This window comes from Trifolium pratense, linkage group LG2 (assembly GCF_020283565.1).
Source record: "Trifolium pratense cultivar HEN17-A07 linkage group LG2, ARS_RC_1.1, whole genome shotgun sequence".
Classification (NCBI taxonomy): Eukaryota; Viridiplantae; Streptophyta; class Magnoliopsida; order Fabales; family Fabaceae; genus Trifolium; species Trifolium pratense.
Window position 1 is genome coordinate 11829844 of NC_060060.1, and position 20426 is coordinate 11850269.

At 28.9% G+C, this 20426-nt stretch overlaps 1 protein-coding gene across 2 annotated transcripts; it reads left to right on the plus strand.

The window, feature by feature from the left end:
* Window positions 1–15316: 15316 nt before the first annotated feature.
* On the plus strand, window positions 15317–18510 carry LOC123910327 (epoxide hydrolase 4-like). 2 transcript variants are annotated; one of them, XM_045961423.1, is made up of 4 exons: window positions 15317–16011; window positions 16464–16553; window positions 17094–17161; window positions 18216–18505. In XM_045961423.1, the coding sequence occupies exons 1-4, from the start codon at window positions 15379–15381 to the stop codon at window positions 18268–18270; spliced, it is 846 nt and encodes a 281-aa protein (XP_045817379.1). In that variant the 5' UTR covers window positions 15317–15378; the 3' UTR covers window positions 18271–18505. The 2 variants fall into 2 exon arrangements, with proteins under 2 accessions (XP_045817379.1, XP_045817378.1); XM_045961422.1 differs by having other exon boundaries at window positions 15319–16011; window positions 18063–18510.
* Window positions 18511–20426: the final 1916 nt, after the last annotated feature.

The window sequence follows — 20426 nt, forward strand, 5'->3', positions numbered from 1 at the left end:
GTATCTGTTGAATAGCGTACTTCAAACAAATCACATTCTTGATCTATTTCATATAGTGTTAAACTTTCCGCATTATTTTATTTCATGAGATTGTTATTATAGTTTGGTTCACATATCTCCATGGGTGATTGTACTTCCTCATGTAATGACCAAACAACTTGTTTGTGATCGGTACCCTTATAAGGATTAGACAAATAACCTGCATATCTAAACCAAAAATATATACTTGATGATATATTGACAACAAATAATAGGTTAGCAATGTATTTGTCCCCATTAGAACCAAAATGCAACAAGAATATTATACAACATGCATATAGATGTTGCTCGAGTATATAAGGAGACTTATTCATGTTTATTAAGTCACCTCTCCAATATATATATGTGTCTTACGAAAATTAAATCCTTCTGGGATTTTCATATAATCATCATTATCCAGTGAGCCAGTCAAATACGTTAAAACACATATTTCACATAAATTGAGTATTTCATATGCTACTCAACTTAATTAATTACAAAGAAGTTTTGGAATTCACTTTAGGTGAATATGCTTATTGAAAATCAATGATAGACATTTATCAATATACTTGAATAACAATTCAAACTCTAAATATTTTATTTTCATTATTTTTCTCTTGAAAATTTATTCATATCGAATTATTTCCATCTGCAGATGGAATGGACTATTGGTCCAAAAACGTTCTGCTTTGCAAAGCTAGTTTAATTTTGTATCAATTACGTCTATCTATTTAGTCAATCATTTCATTGTCTATAATCCTTAATAGACTTTGATTTATGATCCTCGTTATTTCTTATCATATATAGCGCTATATTATATAAATAAACACCGTCAACGTTGATTTTCTTTCGGTTTCATCGGATTCCATTCATGACATAATTTGTCGAGATCTCTTTATTTTCATAAATTTCAGGTACCTGATAAGTTCTTCTGGAACTAGAAAATTAATTATGTCAAATAATCTTTTCATATCCTCACTTGGGTCATCTTTCTTTTTAGCTCCTTTTCTTATTTGAGGATTTTAATCTTTGGAACCGACTGACTTACCACGCTACAGGGTGGTTAAAATTCATTTGCAATATAAGATTGTCCAACAGGGACATCCATTTTGATTGGAGCATTAGCAGCTTATAGTTGATTTCATAAACTTTGCAAATGATACATCTTTTGAACATCTGGTTCAATCTATTTTATATGAGGATCAAGATGAGATAATAATAACTATTTATTTCAAGTGATTCATTTGAACTTCAGGTTCATATTTTTCAGCTGCTTATTCCCTCCCCCTAATATTGGGAAAACTAATTCATCATCACTTGAAAATTATCCTTCTGGGCTATAAACAAGTCCCTATTGGCTCAATATAATTTATAAGGGATGAAAAGTTGTATCAAATATATTTTCCCAATATTCTTTAATAATTCATCGTATTGCATTATATTGGAGCAATTGGAACATACCAACACATCCAAAAATGCTTATATGAAAAATATTAGAGTATAAAACTAAACTTAATTGCAAGTTAGGGGGAAGACTTTCGTATAATAACTTATTGGCTTGAGCGAATCAATATCTCAACATATATATTTAAATGTTCCCAAAATATAAACTAGAACATAGAAGTATTGATCTCATAAGTATCGATCATGTAATTAACTTTAGACGTCTAAAGAATGGATCTTCAAGTCCATTATTATTTTTGTTTGTATGAACATATTCTACAAGATGTTCGGTATAAATTTCAATTAACATATGATACTTATCAAATACTTTCTAGAATAATATATACATAATGAGCTCTCAAAAATAATCTCACAAACTTTTGGTTGTGAGTTGATAACTAACATACATGTGACCATTTAGTTGATGCATCAATTAAATTATAGAAATTTAATTGGTCCACATGATCGGTGTATTGATTTATAAATATCACCTTATATATAAAATAAGAGACGCTCGTTTACTAAATTTATCAATTTTCTTCGGGAACTAGTAATACACAAAAAGTGTTAGATTGAATGAACTTCTGGCCATTCAATACATATTCATAGAAATTTTTCGCTTCATAATAGACCAGAAATGACCCAATTGATCTTGCCAATGATAAAATTAATATGATTTATTTGTAAACTTCTGGTTTACTTGAACATGTGCTTAAATTGCACTAATATCATAAGTACACCACAAACTAGAGACAAAAGTTGATAATATGTCTCGTAATATAGAGATAAAATATTTCCGTCGTTTCTTGTTTCAATATGATATTCATTTATGTGAATATCTTTTGGTAACAAATTTCTTTAAGACTTAAAATATAAAATATATTAGCAAAGTGCAACTTTGCTTCTCGATATAATAATGCATTGTCTCTTCTGGAGCCTTCAATAATTTTCGTACTACCAAATATAAAATTTAATTTTTCATGAATAGTAGTATCGATGAATATTTTCAAGCTAAACAAATATGTTTCTACAAAAAAAATCTTTTCGGTGGAACACAATAAAAAAATAGTAATAATTTATTTGTATGAGAATTAAAAGAGTAAAAATAAAGTATAACAAAATAATGTTTATGTGGATTTCAGTAGAATTAGAAATTAAAATATAGTAACAATTAAAAGATTTTAAAATTAAAATCAATCAATTGATTTAAATATGTAACCGAATAATTAAAATCAATTTATGTTTGCAAGGAATAATTTTTTTTTTTTTTAAAAGGAATAATTTTATTTTTTTTAAGAGCAAAGAATAATCATTATTATGAGAGGAAGAAAAAAAACGTTTGAACCATGCATTCAATCACGAGTTTAATATATCAATAATATCCATCCAATATATGTACAACAATGGATATACAAAATATTCTTGAACTTTGTTTTTTTCAAAGTTGCTACTTCAAGAGCATATTCAAGAGACATAAATAATTCTTCTATTGATTTCCTTTTAATTTTGGTTCACCTTATACCAAGATCAAATATATCATATAGATTGTAATCATGTTGTAAAATTTTGTAAGTTCTTCATGAACTTAACAATATATCTCTATCAACAATGGCTATGGAAAATTACAATTTTCCAATCCTTCTGGAATACTTGATATTAAACTTTTGCTTATTCAAGAACTATAGCTTTAGGGAAATTAAAATATTAGTTCTTCAAGAATTATACCACCAATATTTATAAACATTGATTATGAAAAATTGTTCTTGAGCGATACTACAAGAAATGCTTTAATATTGAATTTTAAGTTCTTCAAGAACTATACAAATAATTTTTCATTAACAATGGTTCGGGAAATTCATATTCTTTGAGTAATCCATCGGAGATCATTATTATTAAAGTATTAGTTCTTCAAGAACTATATCACAAGTGATCTTCATAATGATTAAGAATAATTTATTCCTTGTGCATTCAATTGGATTTTCCCTTTTTCTTCTTTAGTTCTTCAGGAACTAATTTGCCCACTTTTTACTCTTTTTTTTCATTATTTTTTTTCACTTCTAGTGAGAAGCCGAAATTTTAAAATTAACACAGTCATGACTATTACCACGACCATGACCACAAATTTTTTTTTCATGGTAATCGTGTGTTACTACATTCACTTCTGGGAATGGAGTAACATCAGTGGGTTAGATTTCATTCACTTCTGGGAATGATTTTTCATTTATTTATCATTGATATATACTATCATCAAATAATAAAATTAAGCAAATAATTAGATAAACATACTAAACACAGTCTAATAAAAGATAATTCCAATTATTTTTATTAATATTAATATAATGTAACGTACTAAAATTTTATAATGCAAATTAAATAGTAACATAATGAAATTAATAATAATTATAATGTAACATATGCTATGAATGAGATTAATTAGTAACTTATTGAAAATAAATTGGAATATTTTTATGCTTTAGCTTACAATATGATGATACATATTAAATTATTATTATTATTATTATTATTATTTATTTATTTTTAATCAGCATGATATGCATAGATTATACACTATTATTATTATTATTATTATTATTATTATTATAACAATAAATAAAACAAATTCAATAAAAATTATAAATAGCCAAAACTCTAAAACAAATTGATAAAGCTATCCTTCAGGGATGCATGTATATGTATTTTGAATTCTTCTGGAATTCATAAGAAATAATTTATAAGAAGTTCTTCAAGAACTATATAACATCATTATAATGTAAAATTAATCATTTATGCAATTCTTCAGGAATGCATACAACATCGAGTTCTTCAGGAACTGTATAACATATATTATAATGTAATTGGAATACATATATTGGTGCAATCCTTCAGGGATGCATAAATATATTGAATTATTCATGAGTTCTTCAAAAACTCTATAAATATAATAGATCTTATCAATTATTTTGTACATCCTTCAGGGATGTGTCCCAATTGAATTCATCAAGATTTCATGAATAACAAAATTTGGATATTTAAGTTCTTTAAGAACTATATAATAGATCAAATCAGTTATTCTTTTCAATCCTTCAGGGATTGATATTTTAGAAGCGTAGGTTTATGAATCTTTAGGATTCATATTTTAAAATTTCATCATACTATGAATCTTCAGGATTCATATTTTAAAAATTTCACTACGATACTTCTGGATCGTAGGCTGTGAATCAATATGAAAAAAAACGAAAAAAATAGAATAAAAAATACAAGAAATAAAATTATCACCTCTCATGGTTGCTATACCTTTCTAGAGAGGGGAGAGAGACTATCGTGCTGATAACGTGTTATGAACTATTTCTAGAGAATAACTAGAATAGAGAAGAATGAGAGAAATGGAGAAGAGAAAGGAATAGACTATTGTATTGTTCTATTCAAGGTGTATGACACATTGTATCATATGCTTTATTTATAGGATAATATATGGGCCAATGAGTATGGGCCAAGACTAATGAACATCTACTAATATATTCATAACAAGTAGGTTATTATTATGCAAGTGTATCCAAACACTAATATAAATGTTGTATTAAGTATCTTATAAAAAATAATGTTTTATTAAGTAAATTTAATAAACGAATCCAAACACTTCTTACATATATAGATTGTGGATTTAATCCGAGATAGAGGTAATTATGTTTAATATCCTATTAGACTTAAGAAATTCAATTGCTAGTGATAATACATTTTTGTCCTTCTATATTGCCTATTAATTAGTACTGTGTGATATTTTTTGTTTTGGGGCTTACATAAATACATATAATTTGTAACCAAAAAAAAATAAAAAAAATAAATACATATAATTTTCCTTTTTCCAGATAAGTGGGGTATGTATGGTCAAATTCTAATTTTTATATATTTAAGATAAATAATAGTTAGGAAAATTATCTATCTATATCTATCTCTTATTTTCTTTTTTTAAAAAACTCTTATACCTATTTTTATTAATTCATTTAAAAAGGTTAGTGACACAGCTTGTTGTCCGTTTGTCTTTCATTCATATGTAATTACACTATATATTTATCAATATCTATAACAATATATAAAGGGGATAAGGGAGTTTGGGCTGGATTTTTTTGGTCCATTTTGCCCTTAACTTCCTTTATGGTTTTTTAATTATTTCATAATTGCCCTTAACTTCCTCTCTTTTTTTTAATGGTTTTTTCATCTATATCTATTCTATACTATAATCTATAACAATATATAAAGGGGATAAGAGAGTTTGTGCTGAATTTTTTTGGTCCATTTTGCTCTTAACTTCCATTATGGTTTTTTAATTATTCCATAATTGCCCTTAACTTCCTCTCTTTTTTTTATGGTTTTTTCATCTATATCTATTCTATACTATATCTATAACAATATATAAAGGGGATAAGGGAGTTTGGGCTGGATTTTTTTTGGTCAATTTTGCCCTTAACATCCTTTATGGTTTTTTAATTATTCCATAATTGCCCTTAACTTCCTCTCTTTTTTTTTATGGTTTTTTCATCTATATCTATTCTATACTATAATATATAAAAAGAATACATAAGTTTTGGGGTAGAATTTTCATAATACCAACATTACCCTTGCTTTTTTTTAGTAGCAACAAAAATCTTTTATTAACAAACTCACCATAACATAAGACGTATTTTTTTTGGGGTACATAAGTTAGACACAGGCAGGCGCGGAACGCGCCTGCCTGGCCCGCTAGTGATAATAACTTAGAAGTTTATACTCCCTCCGGTCACATTTATAGGCAAAAGAAACTACTTGTGCGGTGTTTAAAAAATTTAGTTAAGTGTATTTAATTTTCTTGATTTAATATAAAATATGAATAAGTTTACTATATTGTCCTTTAGAAATAAGCTTTTTTTTCCTTGAAAATCACATGCACCTTTTGAAAAGTAAAATTGAATAAATGCTTAAAGAAAAATAATATAATTAATTAAGGGGTAAATGCCTATTTACCCCCTGCAAAATTAGATATTTTTCGTTTACCCCCCTGCGCGAATATTTTTTTTGTTTACCCCCCTGCAATGTCAAGATTTTTCCATTTTGCCCCCTAGATGGACAATTGAGCATCTGACTGTGCATCTTTGCTGACGTGGCATGCACACTTGGAAATACATTAAATTTATATATATTTTTAAAAATTCACGTCAATTAATATTATTTTTATAAAAAAAATAAATTTTTTTGAAAAACAAATTCTTAAAACTTTATTATTATTTTTTACTGCCAAAAAAAAATTCAAGAAATAATAATTTTTTTAAAAAAACTAAATTCTTAAAACTTGATTATTCTTTTTTTAAAAATCTTTAAAAATCGTAAAAAATAAATTTTAAAAATAATAAACTTATTTTTAAAAATTTATTTTTTATTATTATTACAAATTCATAAAACTTTAGTATTATTTTTTTTACGGTAAAAAAAATTATTAAAGAAAACATAATAATAAAGTTTTAAGAGTTTTTTTTTTATAATTTTTTTTTTATAGTAAAAAAAAAGTTATTAAGAAAAGCATAATAATAAAGTTTTAAGAGTTTTTTTTATAAAAAAATTATTACTCTTTTTGACAGTAAAAAAAATTATTAAAAAAATAATAATAAACTTTTAAGAATTTTTTTTTTTTAAAAAATATTAATTGACGTAGATTTTTAAAAATAATTATTAATTTAATGTATTTCCACGTGTGCATGCCACGTCAGCAAAGATGCACAGTCAGATGCCCACTTGTCCATCTAGGGGGCAAAATGAAAACATCTTGACATTGCGGGGGGTAAACAGAAAAAAAATTCATGTAGGGGGGTAAATGAAAAATCCATAATTTTGCAGGGGGTAAATAGCATTTACCCTTAATTAAGGGTATATTAGGAATAACAGTATTCGCTCCGTCCCAAAACTTTGGTCTTTTTAGAGTCTTGCACGTGGATTAAGAAATAACAAAGATTGTTATGTTAAGTCATTTTTACCCTTACTTTGTTAAGAAAAAGAAAATTCATTTAATGAATGGATTACTTTTTGTAAGGGTATAAATGGTAAAGAATCATTAATTGTGTCTTGATTTCATAAAAGGATCAAAGTTTTGGGACAAAACTAAAAAGCTAATAAAAGGACCAAAGATTTGGGACGGAGGGAGTACTGCTAATTAGTTAAAAGTAATTAACTTTTGCTTATATTAATGACAAAAATTTGAAGTGTTTTTGCTTATAAATGTGACCGGAGGGAGTATAATATGATGTTGAATAGTAGGCAAATTACTTCATCTTCTTTTAAGTATGCAACTTAATTCATTGTTTTAATTTTTTTTTATAAATAAAAATTTAGGGCGAGAGGATCGTGTCGTAGTTCAAGGCAGAGAAGACCTTAGACTCTTAGAGCTAGCACTTAATTAAAAAGTTAATTATATTTAACTTCTTTCAAGAGCACTAGTAGGGTTACAAACCCAAAATTTCCCCAAATTCAAGACTTATCTTTTTATCACTATATCAAACCTTTGGAGTTCGTAGATTTCATAGTACTTTACTAGCATTTAACATAACAACCAAGTATTTCTCTTAATTTATTTTAGGGAGTTCAATTAAGCTCTAAATTATAAGTAAGTTATTATTGTGGAATTATGGAAGTGTATCCAAACACTAATATAAATGCTGTATTAACTAAATTTTAATAAACTCATCATAGAGGCAATTATGAGAAATACTCATCATAAATGTTTGAATAAATTAAAGATACCTCAGACATGATAAGCCAAGGAATTGGTCCAATTGCAAGAGAGTAGGTAATCACCATAGCCTAAAAATAAAATTTGATCAAATTTATAAGTACTTAAATTTCACATGGAAAAAAAAAATTAATGTTAACAACTTTAGCCCACATAACATACCAGAAGTCCTACAACAGAAAATATTTCCAAAATGCTGCTTGGAGTAGAATCCTCTTTTTGTGACTCCCTAATATTAATATAATGAATCACGCAATAGCTTAATATTTAATCAAGCTTAGTATCGTAAAAGTCTCTACTATTAGGCCACCCAACAGAATTTGGAGGAGGTTCTACTCCAAACTAATTTGAGAATCTTGACAAATTCCTTCACGTCTAGTACTAACCTGATAGCGTGTGACCCAACTAATTTTGGAGGAGGCTCCAATACGATCTTAAATTTTGAATTGGGCTAATTCAACCTTACAGAATCAACTTATGTATCGTTTGACCTAGCTTTTTTTCCTCTTCTTTTTCCTTAGAAGTAAGAAGTTAGGCCAAACAACAATTTTTAAGAGCTCTACTAAGAAAAAAAATAGCTTCTATATTTTAAGAAAAATTATAATATATTATCAAACATATCTTTTAACTTTATTATAATAAAATAAAAAACAACTTTTAACCTTTTTTTTTATAAAAAAAAATTCTTACCAAACAACTTTAATTTTAATTTTAAAGCTATTATTTCTAGCTTTATGAATAAAAGAGCTTCTACACCTAAACAAAGTTGGGCCAAACGATATATTATAAAGTGAGGATTGCTTCTACTTATAAGAGTTTAATTGATATGCACCAACAGTGTAAAATAGTTTTACACGATTGTCCAATAAACAACCATCATTTTGCCATGTCATATTAAGAAAGTAGGGTGAAGTGAGGTGATGTGGCGGAAAACATAGTTGGTCTTGTTGGACAGTGTAAAAGTATTTTACACCGTCGGTGCATATCAATTAAATCCCTACTTATAAACATATTTTCAGGTCATCTCTCAACCAATATGGCGCTGTTTAACAAATCAAACCTGGATACTTTACATAACTAACCTCATGATAGAATGCTATAGAAACAAGAAAAAAGGCTTCCTGCCATTTTTTGAGAAAGATATCTGCACAATTGATACACATTATAAATTGTTTTGTAAAAAAATTCCATGTTCACTATGGATTTTGTATTTTTCTTAATGCTCACTATTGGAAATAGTCTTCTTCCACTTTTGTCCAGCAACCAAGTAGTGATTCCAGTAACTATAACCTGGAAGAAAAAGCTGATTATGAGAACTTAATTCCATATTTTTATATTATATGAAGAAAGAATATGTATATCTATAATATCCAACCTGAATAACACCTAGTCCAACTGTAGCAGCATTGCTTGATTTAAAATGCAACATTAATTAAATGCATTATTGGTAACTCTACAATTATCTATCAATAGAAAGATCTATAATCGACATTTAGGGGGTGTTTGTTTTATGGTTACAATGTGGATTTTCAGAAATGTAATATTTGAAATATTTATTCCCATGTTTGGTGGAAGGGATTAAAAAGTTACTCCAAGCAATAAATTGTTCCCAGGAAATTTATGATGGCAGTTACCAACTTAGCATAGTAAAAAGGTGACTACTTCTCTACCCTCACATAAATTGAGGGTAGTTACCCTATGCTGATGTGGCACCAATGAAATTCATCCACGTGTATTTAAGTCAAACATAATTAATTTTTTGCCATAAATTATTTTGACTACTTTTATTTTCAATTAATTATATTTTATGTTACTAGTTTTCTTTAATTATATTTTAGACTATGTGTAAATATAATTAGAATTAATTTGATCATTGAATGCTTGTTCCTAAACATTATATATTGATTCTAAAATATCAATGTAATTAGTAAAAAAAAAAATCAATGTTGTAGGCTCAAAAAAATAAATATATATCAATGGTAGTTTAAATAAAAATAATAAGAGAACAAAAACAACAAAGAAAAAAAAACTAATATCTCTAATTTAAATATACAATTCCACTTGTACATTTATTAAATGAAATCAAATAATGCTTCAAAAAAAATCAAATCAAATAATTTATGCTATTCCGGTGTAAATACTCCCTCCGTTTCAAATTACTTGTCGTTTTAGAAAAAAAATTGTTAACTATCTAAGTCACTCATGTAAATTCCAAATATTTAGGAGTAGTCGAAACCGTAAAAGATTTATATATTTGGAAAATTAAAGTTTGTTTTTTTAAGTTTTCAAAAAAAAATGTTTGTTTTTTTAAAATATTGGTACATAACATATTAAATTTATTGGAAAGATAAAATGCATGGAAAAAAACAAATTAAGCTTATTGGTGAATTAAAATAAGGTATAATAGGAAATTAAGTGCAAAAATACACTTTCTTAATTTTATTTTTTTCTAAAACGACAAGTAATTTGAAACAGAGGGAGTATATAGTATTTATTTTTTCAATCTCTTTAAATCATTGCATAGATTAACGTTGGTTGACATGATGTCGATCTTAGAAAAAAGAGGGGAAAAAAATTAGGTTAAGTAATTAGGTTTAGGTTTGCGATAATGGTCCGACCTTTCTTTTAGTTCAGATGAACTATTTATATTTTTACTTGTGATCAATAGTTAAACCCTAAACCCTAAACAAGTTCAAGAGTTAGTTCGTCTTCTTATAATAGTCGAACCTTTTCATTTTGATCGGATAAATTTCAGGTAGACCGCGCTTGTGATCGGGCGAGCTCCCGTGTGTATGTTTTCTGACAATGGTCCGACCTTTCTTTTAGTTCGGATGAACTATTTATATTTTTACTTCTAAACAAGTTCAAGAATTAGTTCGTCTTCCTAATTTTCTCCTAATTTCGTTTTGTCTTCTCTAAACTATTTTGTTTTCAATTTTTTCCCGATATGGACAACCAAAGAAAACAAAAACAAAATGAAGATGAATAGGAATCACACATCCTATGACATATGATGAAAGTACAAAAGCAATTATTTTCGTTATATCGTATTCACAGGGACTAGTGTGATATCGAACGGTGATTTGCAATTTCCATGATTTTAAGTGCGGGTTTTTGTATGATTTGTTTCAAAAACATAAAAGTACGATCGATTAAAAAGATTTTAGAACTTTTGTATAAAAAGAAGTTGTCGGGACTAGATTCGTTATCTCATTAGCATGTATCAATCAACCATCAATATATATATTTCATTCACCAATCATTATTATCACATATCACGCATCGAACGTATCCGTGTCCGGATTACGCCGTGAAATCTATTATATCTATTAACGTTCGATGTCTCGAATCATTAATCGACATAATAGCATTAAGATCTGATATTTGAAGTGATTATTAAACTCAAAATCTATGTCTAAACCTTGAAGTTTAATAAGTGATTATCTTTACTCTTAATTTAAACAATATATGTCTATACCATTCAAATCTTAGAAATAGACAATTAAAACAAGATAACACTCATAATGATTGATAAATAAAACATATATATTGAGATTGAATCGACTTCATGATCACAAAATAACTACATCTAATCCCAACAACAAAGAAATTTAGCTAGACATGGTAGAATTGAACTTACAAGAACAAGGAGTAAAAGGGATGAAGAACATCTCTTGATTTCTCAAGTGTATTGATGAATCCACCTTACAAAACTCCTCTAGAACTCTTAAACTAGTGTTTTTCACGTATATGAACTATTACAAAATGAGATGATATAAGAAAATGGCTTCTGACTGCTATTTATAGATTTTCAAAACATAGCAGTTCGCTGAGCGAAGTGCTGTTCGCTAAGCGAACAGGTTACTTAGGGAAGGGGTTTCTTGACACGTAGCAAAAAGCCTGACTCATCATTTATTCGCTGAAGCTCGCTATCTCTCGCCATCATACCATAACTCTCTGCCTTTGTTCGCTATTGATAAGTGCCCAATTTTAGTTATAATGTATCATGAATTATGAGCACTTACCAATACTTTTATGAAGAAATCTTGATTAAAACCCCTTTTGGTGTAAATATAACATTAAATCAAAGAGGAATTGATCCCGAGGCATTTTTGTTAGGAATGGCTAGAAAAGCAGGTTTTGAAGCCTTCGCTCAGCGAAGCCATAGCGAGCTGCAGCGAACAAAACCAGTGGGTTAAGGGTCCATGGCGAGCTTCAGCGAGATTCAGCGAGCAGGATAGCAAAATAAACGTTCGCTCAGCGAAAGATAGCGAGAGATGGCGAGCACAACCCGGGAGGAAGGGTCTGATAGCGAGACATAGCGAGCATCGGCGAACAAAGTGATGAGTCAAGCCTTTTGCTACGTGTCAAGAAACCCCTTGCTTAAGTAACTAGTTCGCTCAGCGAACGTCATTTCGCTTAGCGAACTTCACTGTCCTGAAAATCTATAAATAGAGCTCAGAAGCCATTTTCTTAGATATATAGTTTTGTAATAGTTCAGAAACAGAAGTAACATTAGTTTTTAGAGTTTTTGAAGGTGGATTCATCATTGTACTTGAGAAATCAAGAGATGTTCTTCATCCCTTTTTCTTGTAAGTTTACTTTTATCATGTCTAGCTAAATTCCTTTGTTGTTGGGATTAGATGTAGTTATTTTGTGAACATGTAGTCAATTCAATCTTAATATATATGTTTTCTTTATTAATCATTATAAGTGTTATCTTGTTTTAATCGTCTATTTCTAAAAGATTTGAACGACATAGACATATATTGTTTGAATCAAGAGTAAAAGATAATCACTTATTAAACTTCAATGTTTAGACATAGTTGTCGAGTTTAATAATCACGTCAAATATCAGATCTTAATGCTATTATGTCGATTCGAGACATCGAACGTTGATAGATATAATAGATTTCACGGCGTAATCCGGACACGGATACGTTCGATGTGTGATATGTGATAATAATGATTGGTAAATGAAATATATATAGTGAGGTTGATTGATACATGCTAACGAGATAATGAATCTAGTTCCGACAACTTTTTGTTATCCGAAAGTTTAAAAATCCTTTTAACCAATCGCACTTTTATGTTTTCAAAACAAATCTTACAAAAACCCGCACTTAAAATCATGGAAATTGCAAATCAACGTTTGATATCACACTAGTCTCTGTGGATACGATATAACGAAAATACTTGCTTTTGTACTTTCATCAGCTATCTCTCGCTAACCTTCGCTGAGCGAATGTTCATTTGTTGTTCTGCTCGCTGAGGCTCGCTGATCTTCGCCATGGACCCTTAACCCACTGGTTTTGTTCGCTGCAGCTCGCTATGGCTTCGCTGAGCGAAGGCTTCAAAATCTTGCCTTTTTCTAGCCATTCCTAACAAAAAGTCTTGGGATTAATTTTTCTTTGATCAATGTTATATTTACATCAAAAAGGGGTTTTAATCAAAATTTCTTCATAAATGTATTGGTAAGTGCCCATAATTCATGATACTTTTTAATTAAAATTGGGCACTTATCAACATAACATGAAAAAATAAGGAAAAAAAAAACAGGAAAAAATACGCTAAAAAACATAACATCTAAGAAATTGAAAATCACAAGTTTTAGAATCTTGAAGAAATCCGGTAGATCGGTGGCGAAGGCTGCAGTAAAGATTGACATCGGATAACACAAAAGCGGAGGAGCCGTAGAATGCTAACATGACGGTGGTGGAGGCTGCGGCAGAGATTGAAAGCATTAAGAAGAAGAAGAAAGTTTTTTGACGATAAGAAGAAAGTTTTTTTTTTTACGCGAAGAAGAAAGTTGTTTGAGACGTAATACAATTTGAAGAAGAAGCAAACAAATCAAAAGTAATTAGGTCCAAAATATAAATTCATAGAATATAATACATAAAATATAATTAATTGAAAATAAAATAGTAGTCAAAATAATTTATGGTAAAAAATTAATTATGTTTGACTTAAATAAATGTGAATGAATTTCATTGGTGCCACATCATCATAGGGCACCTACCCTCAATTTATGTGAGGGTTAATTAGAAAAAACCTAGTAAAAATATTACTAGGAATTGTTAATTTGTTAATCAAACCCCTTTTTTGTAAAATTCTCACTATTATGTTTCTGGGAAAATTATTTTCAGAATTAATTTTTATATCCATGAAACAAATACACATTGAGTTCAAGTGATTAATTAGTCATCCTAGGATGAATTATTTGAGAGAATCCGAGTTTAATTTTTGGTGCAAATAATTTTTGACTTGCGCTGAAATTTATGATGGCGGTCGAACTCTATAATATTGGGTCCTCTTCAGCTGAAAACCAAATATGTAGTAGTTAATAAAAAAGAAAAGAAAAAAAGAAAAGAAAAAAAGAAATATGGTACTGGAATAAAACAACACTCCACTTGACCAAAAAAAGAAACAACACTCCATTGATTCCATTCAATTGCCGGATTACAAGTAATCCAATCCCTACTGCCCGGAGGATCTCAGCCAACAGTGAACACTCAACAACACATGAATCTTAGGTGTTAATCAATACGAGTACCTTTTTATTTATTTATTTATTTTTATAAAAAAAAAATTATAAAAATATCATGTTAAATAGTGTCCCGAAACACTAGTTAAACATACCAAAAAAAATAAATAAAAAGATAAAATTAATGATATGAATAGAGTTATAGAATAGATACAAAAGAGATTATATTCACAAGGGCCAGCAGATGATGTACAGAATAATACTCCACCCAATCAAAAAACCAAAGCAAGTCAAAGACAATTTCTTTGATCTACATAACTCTATACCAACTCCAATATTCATTATTCAATGGAACTATGCTTAGAAATAACTGCGTACAAAATTAATAACACACCCTTAGAAATTAATGACACACCCTTAGACTATATATGCTTCCTGTAGTAGAATGCAGAAAAGCTCTCAAAGAGGGAGCAGATGCATTAATATGATGTACTAGCCGGTTGGTTGGTTTTGCTATTTTGTTTTTTATTATAATTAATATATTGTACTATAGTACTGTATCAACTACCGATCTTGTTGTGCTTTCATAGAGTTCATATTGCTTAAAAGTTAAAACATACTATAGAGTTCATATTGTGTAAAACTTAAAACATTGCAAAGAGAAAAAAATTAATGAAACATGGTGAACATGGTGACACTTATTTGGTCATTGGGTAAATGGACGGTGAAGATGGCTGGTGTGAAGCCTTACACAGTGGAGATAGAGCCAGGTACAGTTATGAGGTTTTGGGTTCCATCTGAAACCATTTCAAAGATCAAACCCATTTCAAAACCCACCAAGCCAGTGGTGGTTCTCCTCCATGGCTTCTGCGGTGACGGACTTACAACTTGGTTGTCGCAAATCATCATGTTAGCAAAAAACTACGCCGTTTACGTGCCAGACTTAATTTTCTTTGGCGGCTCCACAACTGATAAGTCGGACCGGTCACCGACTTTTCAAGCCGAGTGTTTGGCGGCAGGGTTAAAGAAACTCGGGGTGGTGAAATGTGTTGTGGTTGGATTTAGTTATGGTGGAATGGTGGCGTTTAAAATGGCTGAGCTGTATAGTGAGCTGGTTCAAGCTGTGGTTGTAACTGGCTCGATTTTGGCTATACAAGAGTCTATGATTAGTAGTAGTGCAGTGGAAAATGTTGGGTCTTCTTGGTCAGAAATATTATTACCATCTTCTGTTGAGGGATTAAAGTCACTTCTCTCTATTGGATTATATAGAAACATTCGATTTCCCAACCGTATGTTAAGTGACTTTCTTAAGGTTTGTTTTTCCTTATTTGTTTAGAATAATCATAATGATATTAGGACACTATTTTTTTTCTAGACCTGCAACAACTCGTTAATCACATTTAAAAATATGGTTAATTCAGTAATGTAGATTATCAACTAGGTATAAAGAAAATTAGATGATCAACCATGAAATATATTTTTTTAAACAAACTCATTAATTATTCCGTCCAAAAAAATTACACAAATCCATTATTAATCAATTATTAGAACAAGAGAATGTTTTGTATAAAAAAGAAATCTATTTTATTTTATTTTATTTGAATTTATTTAGATATTCTCTTTGATTCTTTTTATAAGAACACTTTAAAATTAAAATTTAGTCCTTTTTATCTGCGTCAATCACCACTAGGTACTAATAAATCATTTATTTTAGAATATATGGAGTATTATGGACTTTGGTGACATTATCATTAAATATTGCAGGTGATGTTCCCGAATAGGAAGGAGCGAAGTGAGCTATTAGAGGCCTTAGACCTTAGCTACAAAGACATCAACATCCCAAAATTTTCACAGGTAACTAATTTTCATTACACTCTTCGTATCATATATTTCATCCGGACACAAATATAACTAAAAAAAACAATTCAAATTTTGATCGTCGTTATAAGCAAAAATTAACTATTTTTAAACTAATTAATACTACTATTTCTAATATACTCTTATTTAATTCTATTTTATTGTATGCATTTATTTCACTTTTACACTTTTCAAAATTGGTATGTGCCCTTAAGACACATGCTAAGGAAGCATAAATAGAAATTATTAAATGTTAATTTGTGTATTTTAACTTTTGAAACATTAAATTTCTTGTATCATTAAATGTTGAATTTCTATATTGAGATATCTTAACATGTGCCATAAAGGCACGTGTTAACAAGACTCATATAATAAACTTAACTCATGTTTCGCATTAAATCAAGAAAATTAACTACACTTAACTAAATTTCTTAAACACCGCGTAAATAATTTTTTTGCTTATATTTATGTCCGGAGAGAGTACAATTCTTTGAAAATGTATGCTTATAGTTATAACTACACAACTTCCCTTTGCAGCGGATACATTTCTTATGGGGGGAGGAAGATAAAGTTTTCAAACTAGAAGTTGCGCACAACATGAAAGAGTATGATATTTTATCACATACCTCTATGTTTCTTTTTAAGTGTTGGTTTAGAATAGTAACATTAAATTAATAAATTATATGTTTGTATTTTATCTTCCTATTATACCCTAATTTTAATCCACCAATAAATTCTTTTTTTCACACATTTTTTGTTTTTACACACACTTTTTCTTTCCAATAAATTTAATACTCCCTCCGGCCTCAATATGTAAGCAAAAGTAGTCTTTTTAGATTTATTGAAAAATGGATGTATTTAGTCTAAAATATATTATCATGTAAAAAAAATAAAAAATAAAAATGTTATGTACCAAAAAAAATTCTAAAATAAACTTTTGTTTTCCAAATATATAGCATTAATTAGTTTTATTGAAAAAGATAAGAGTAATTGACAAAGGGTACGACGTTTTTGAACACTTAAAAAGGAACAAATATTTATAAAGAAAATGTTAAGCAGTGTATTTGAGATATTGATTAAAGAAATCATATATAAAAATGTGATTTCGGAATTTGAGTGAAAAATATTTAAAAAAATATAGTATTATTTTTAATGTAAAATTTTCTTTTTTGTTCTTTAGTTAGTGTTATGGGGCCCTAGTTAGCATACCTTTATTTATAATTATTTTAAGGATCATATTAACTAGCTATAGTTCCGGGACACTAGTTAAAGGAAAAAAAGGAAAAATTTTACATTAAAAATAATATTTTTTATATTTTAAAAATATTGATCACACAAGTTCTAAGATAACTTTTTTATATTTAATTTTCTTATCTAATACCTCGAAAACACAAAGTTAACATTCTTTCTTATTTCAAACTATATATTCTTAAGGTTTATCAAGTTGCTTAATTAATTTATCTTGATCACATAATTATAATTATTGATTATTGACGCATATGATAGGAAGCTGGGAAATAACGCAACGATTGAAGTAATAAAAAAGGCTGGCCACTTGGCTCATTTGGAACAACCATGTATTTACATTAGGTGTTTAAAGAAGTTTCTTTCTTCATTGTGAAATAAAATAATTCAATGCACATCCTATGAATATGTCAGAAGGGAAGTTTGGTATTGGTATTTGTTTCCGCGACAGTTCGGGTTCTCTTGTTAAAGCTCACACTATGGTGTTTCCTTTCATAGCTTCAACAATAAAATGTGAAGCCGCTGCATTTCCGCATGCTCTCTTGATAGCTGTATCTTGTGATTTCGAGCATGCCAAGTTCGAAAGCGATTGTCAAATGGTTGTGAATGCAATAAATAATGGTTGTATTTATCTGAACGAGCTTGAATCCTTAATTGTATTTTCACTATTATATTTGATGAAACGAAATGAGTTTTTTTTCTTAAAATAAAAAATCCTATGAATATGTCAAGGGTGTGTTTAGTACGTAAGTGTACTTACATTATTTAATAGTAAGTTAGTTTAGGAAGTCCAAGTCCTAAATAAGTTTTATTTTTTTTACAAAATAATATTTATAGCATTTTATTCATAATCAAATGACTTATAAATGTCGGTACATCATAGAAAATATGGGAGCGAGTTATAGATGGGCTACCCTGGCTAAAGCATGAGCTACCTCATTTATTTGTCTCCTATTAAGCTCAACACGAGAGTTTTCGACATATGACTTAAAACTACGGATACATTCATTCAACACATCCTCAAACTCGGTAATATCAAATCCTCCCGTATGAAAATATTTATAATTTCACTAAATCATATTCTTACCGTATATTTTATTTTTAGACTTAAATATGATTTTAGTCAACCCACTTGGGTTGGTCTGGTGTTATTAATTGAATTGAGACATCTGAGTGTGCTTCTCTTTAAGATTTCAGGTTCGATTTTCATTGGTATTAATTTGAGTAGGCTAATTTAGCTTCTTAAAAAAAAAAAAATTAGTCATTACAATCTACCGCTAATTACTTGCTAAAGATAAACTTTCTTAACTATTGCCCCTGGAGCACTATTTAACATTTGTCAATATATATATATATATATATATATATATATATATATATATATATATATATATATATATATATATATGGGGTTTTCTAACTTAGACCCTAGTTAGGTCTAAGTTAGCAAGGTGCACCTTTTCAATTGGACCAAAATACCCATTCTTTTAATTTTTGAAAGAATAGAGCAACAGGGGCATTTCTGTAATTTTACATAAAAAAAATAACAACACGCGCCCCACCTTCTTAAACAATTAATAGACGTGGATCCAGTGTCGCGCGCGTACGGAAGGACCATGGTTACAGACCGTTGATTTCCATCAGACAGCCAAGATGTGATCTCATTAAGACTGTCTGATCAATCAGACAGCCCAGATCATCCTGATCTATCAGATCATCCTGTCTGCGACACACTAGATTATAAGCTGGAGAGAGAAAATTTTGCTTTTGAAAAAGGCAGCCACGTGTCAGCATATGAATGGGTCTGCGTGATTTTTTTCGTTTTATACTTTAAACTCGATTATTTCGTCGTAAATTAATTTTTTATTTTTTATTTTTTATACCAAAATTCATAATTTTTTTTTCTCTACAAATAGAGACTTGGTTCGTTTGATTTGGACACCGAAAAAAAAAACGCAATTTTTCACTACTTTAAACTCGATTATTTCGTCGTAAATTAATTTTTTATTTTTTATACCAAAATTCATAATTTTTTTTTCCCTACAAATAGAGACTTGGTTCGTTTGATTTGGACACCGAAATCCTTCTGAAACCATTTATATGGTAGAATGGTTTCAGAGAGTTGTAATCTGAAACCATTTTGCTGGTAGAATGGTTTCAGTAAGTTGATTATTAGTTATTTGCTTCTGAAACCATTTAGCTTGTAGAATGGTTGCACATAGTTGTATTCTGAAACCATTTTACTGGTAGAATGGTTTCAGTGAGTAATTTATTAATTGTGTTTGCTTCTGAAACCATTTATCTGGTAGAATGGTTTCAGAGAGTTGTAATCTGAAACCATTTTGCTGGTAGAATGGTTTCAGTAAGTTGATTATTAGTTATTTGCTTCTGAAACCATTTAGCTTGTAGAATGATTGCACATAGTTGTATTCTGAAACCATTTATCTGGTACAATGGTTTCAGAGAGTTGTAATCTGAAACCATTTTGCTGGTAGAATGGTTTCAGTAAGTTGATTATTAGTTATTTGCTTCTGAAACCATTTAGCTTGTAGAATGGTTGCACATAGTTGTATTCTGAAACCATTTTACTGGTAGAATGGTTTCAGTGAGTAATTTATTAATTGT

Bases quoted from the DNA above. Each gene is read 5' to 3' on its own strand.
- LOC123910327 (XM_045961422.1), top strand. From the start codon at position 15,379: ATGGTGAACATGGTGACACTTATTTGGTCATTGGGTAAATGGACGGTG. The intron at 16,012-16,463 runs GTTTGTTTTTCC...TAAATATTGCAG, and splicing joins TGTTAAGTGACTTTCTTAAG to GTGATGTTCCCGAATAGGAA. The intron at 16,554-17,093 runs GTAACTAATTTT...TTCCCTTTGCAG, and splicing joins ACATCCCAAAATTTTCACAG to CGGATACATTTCTTATGGGG.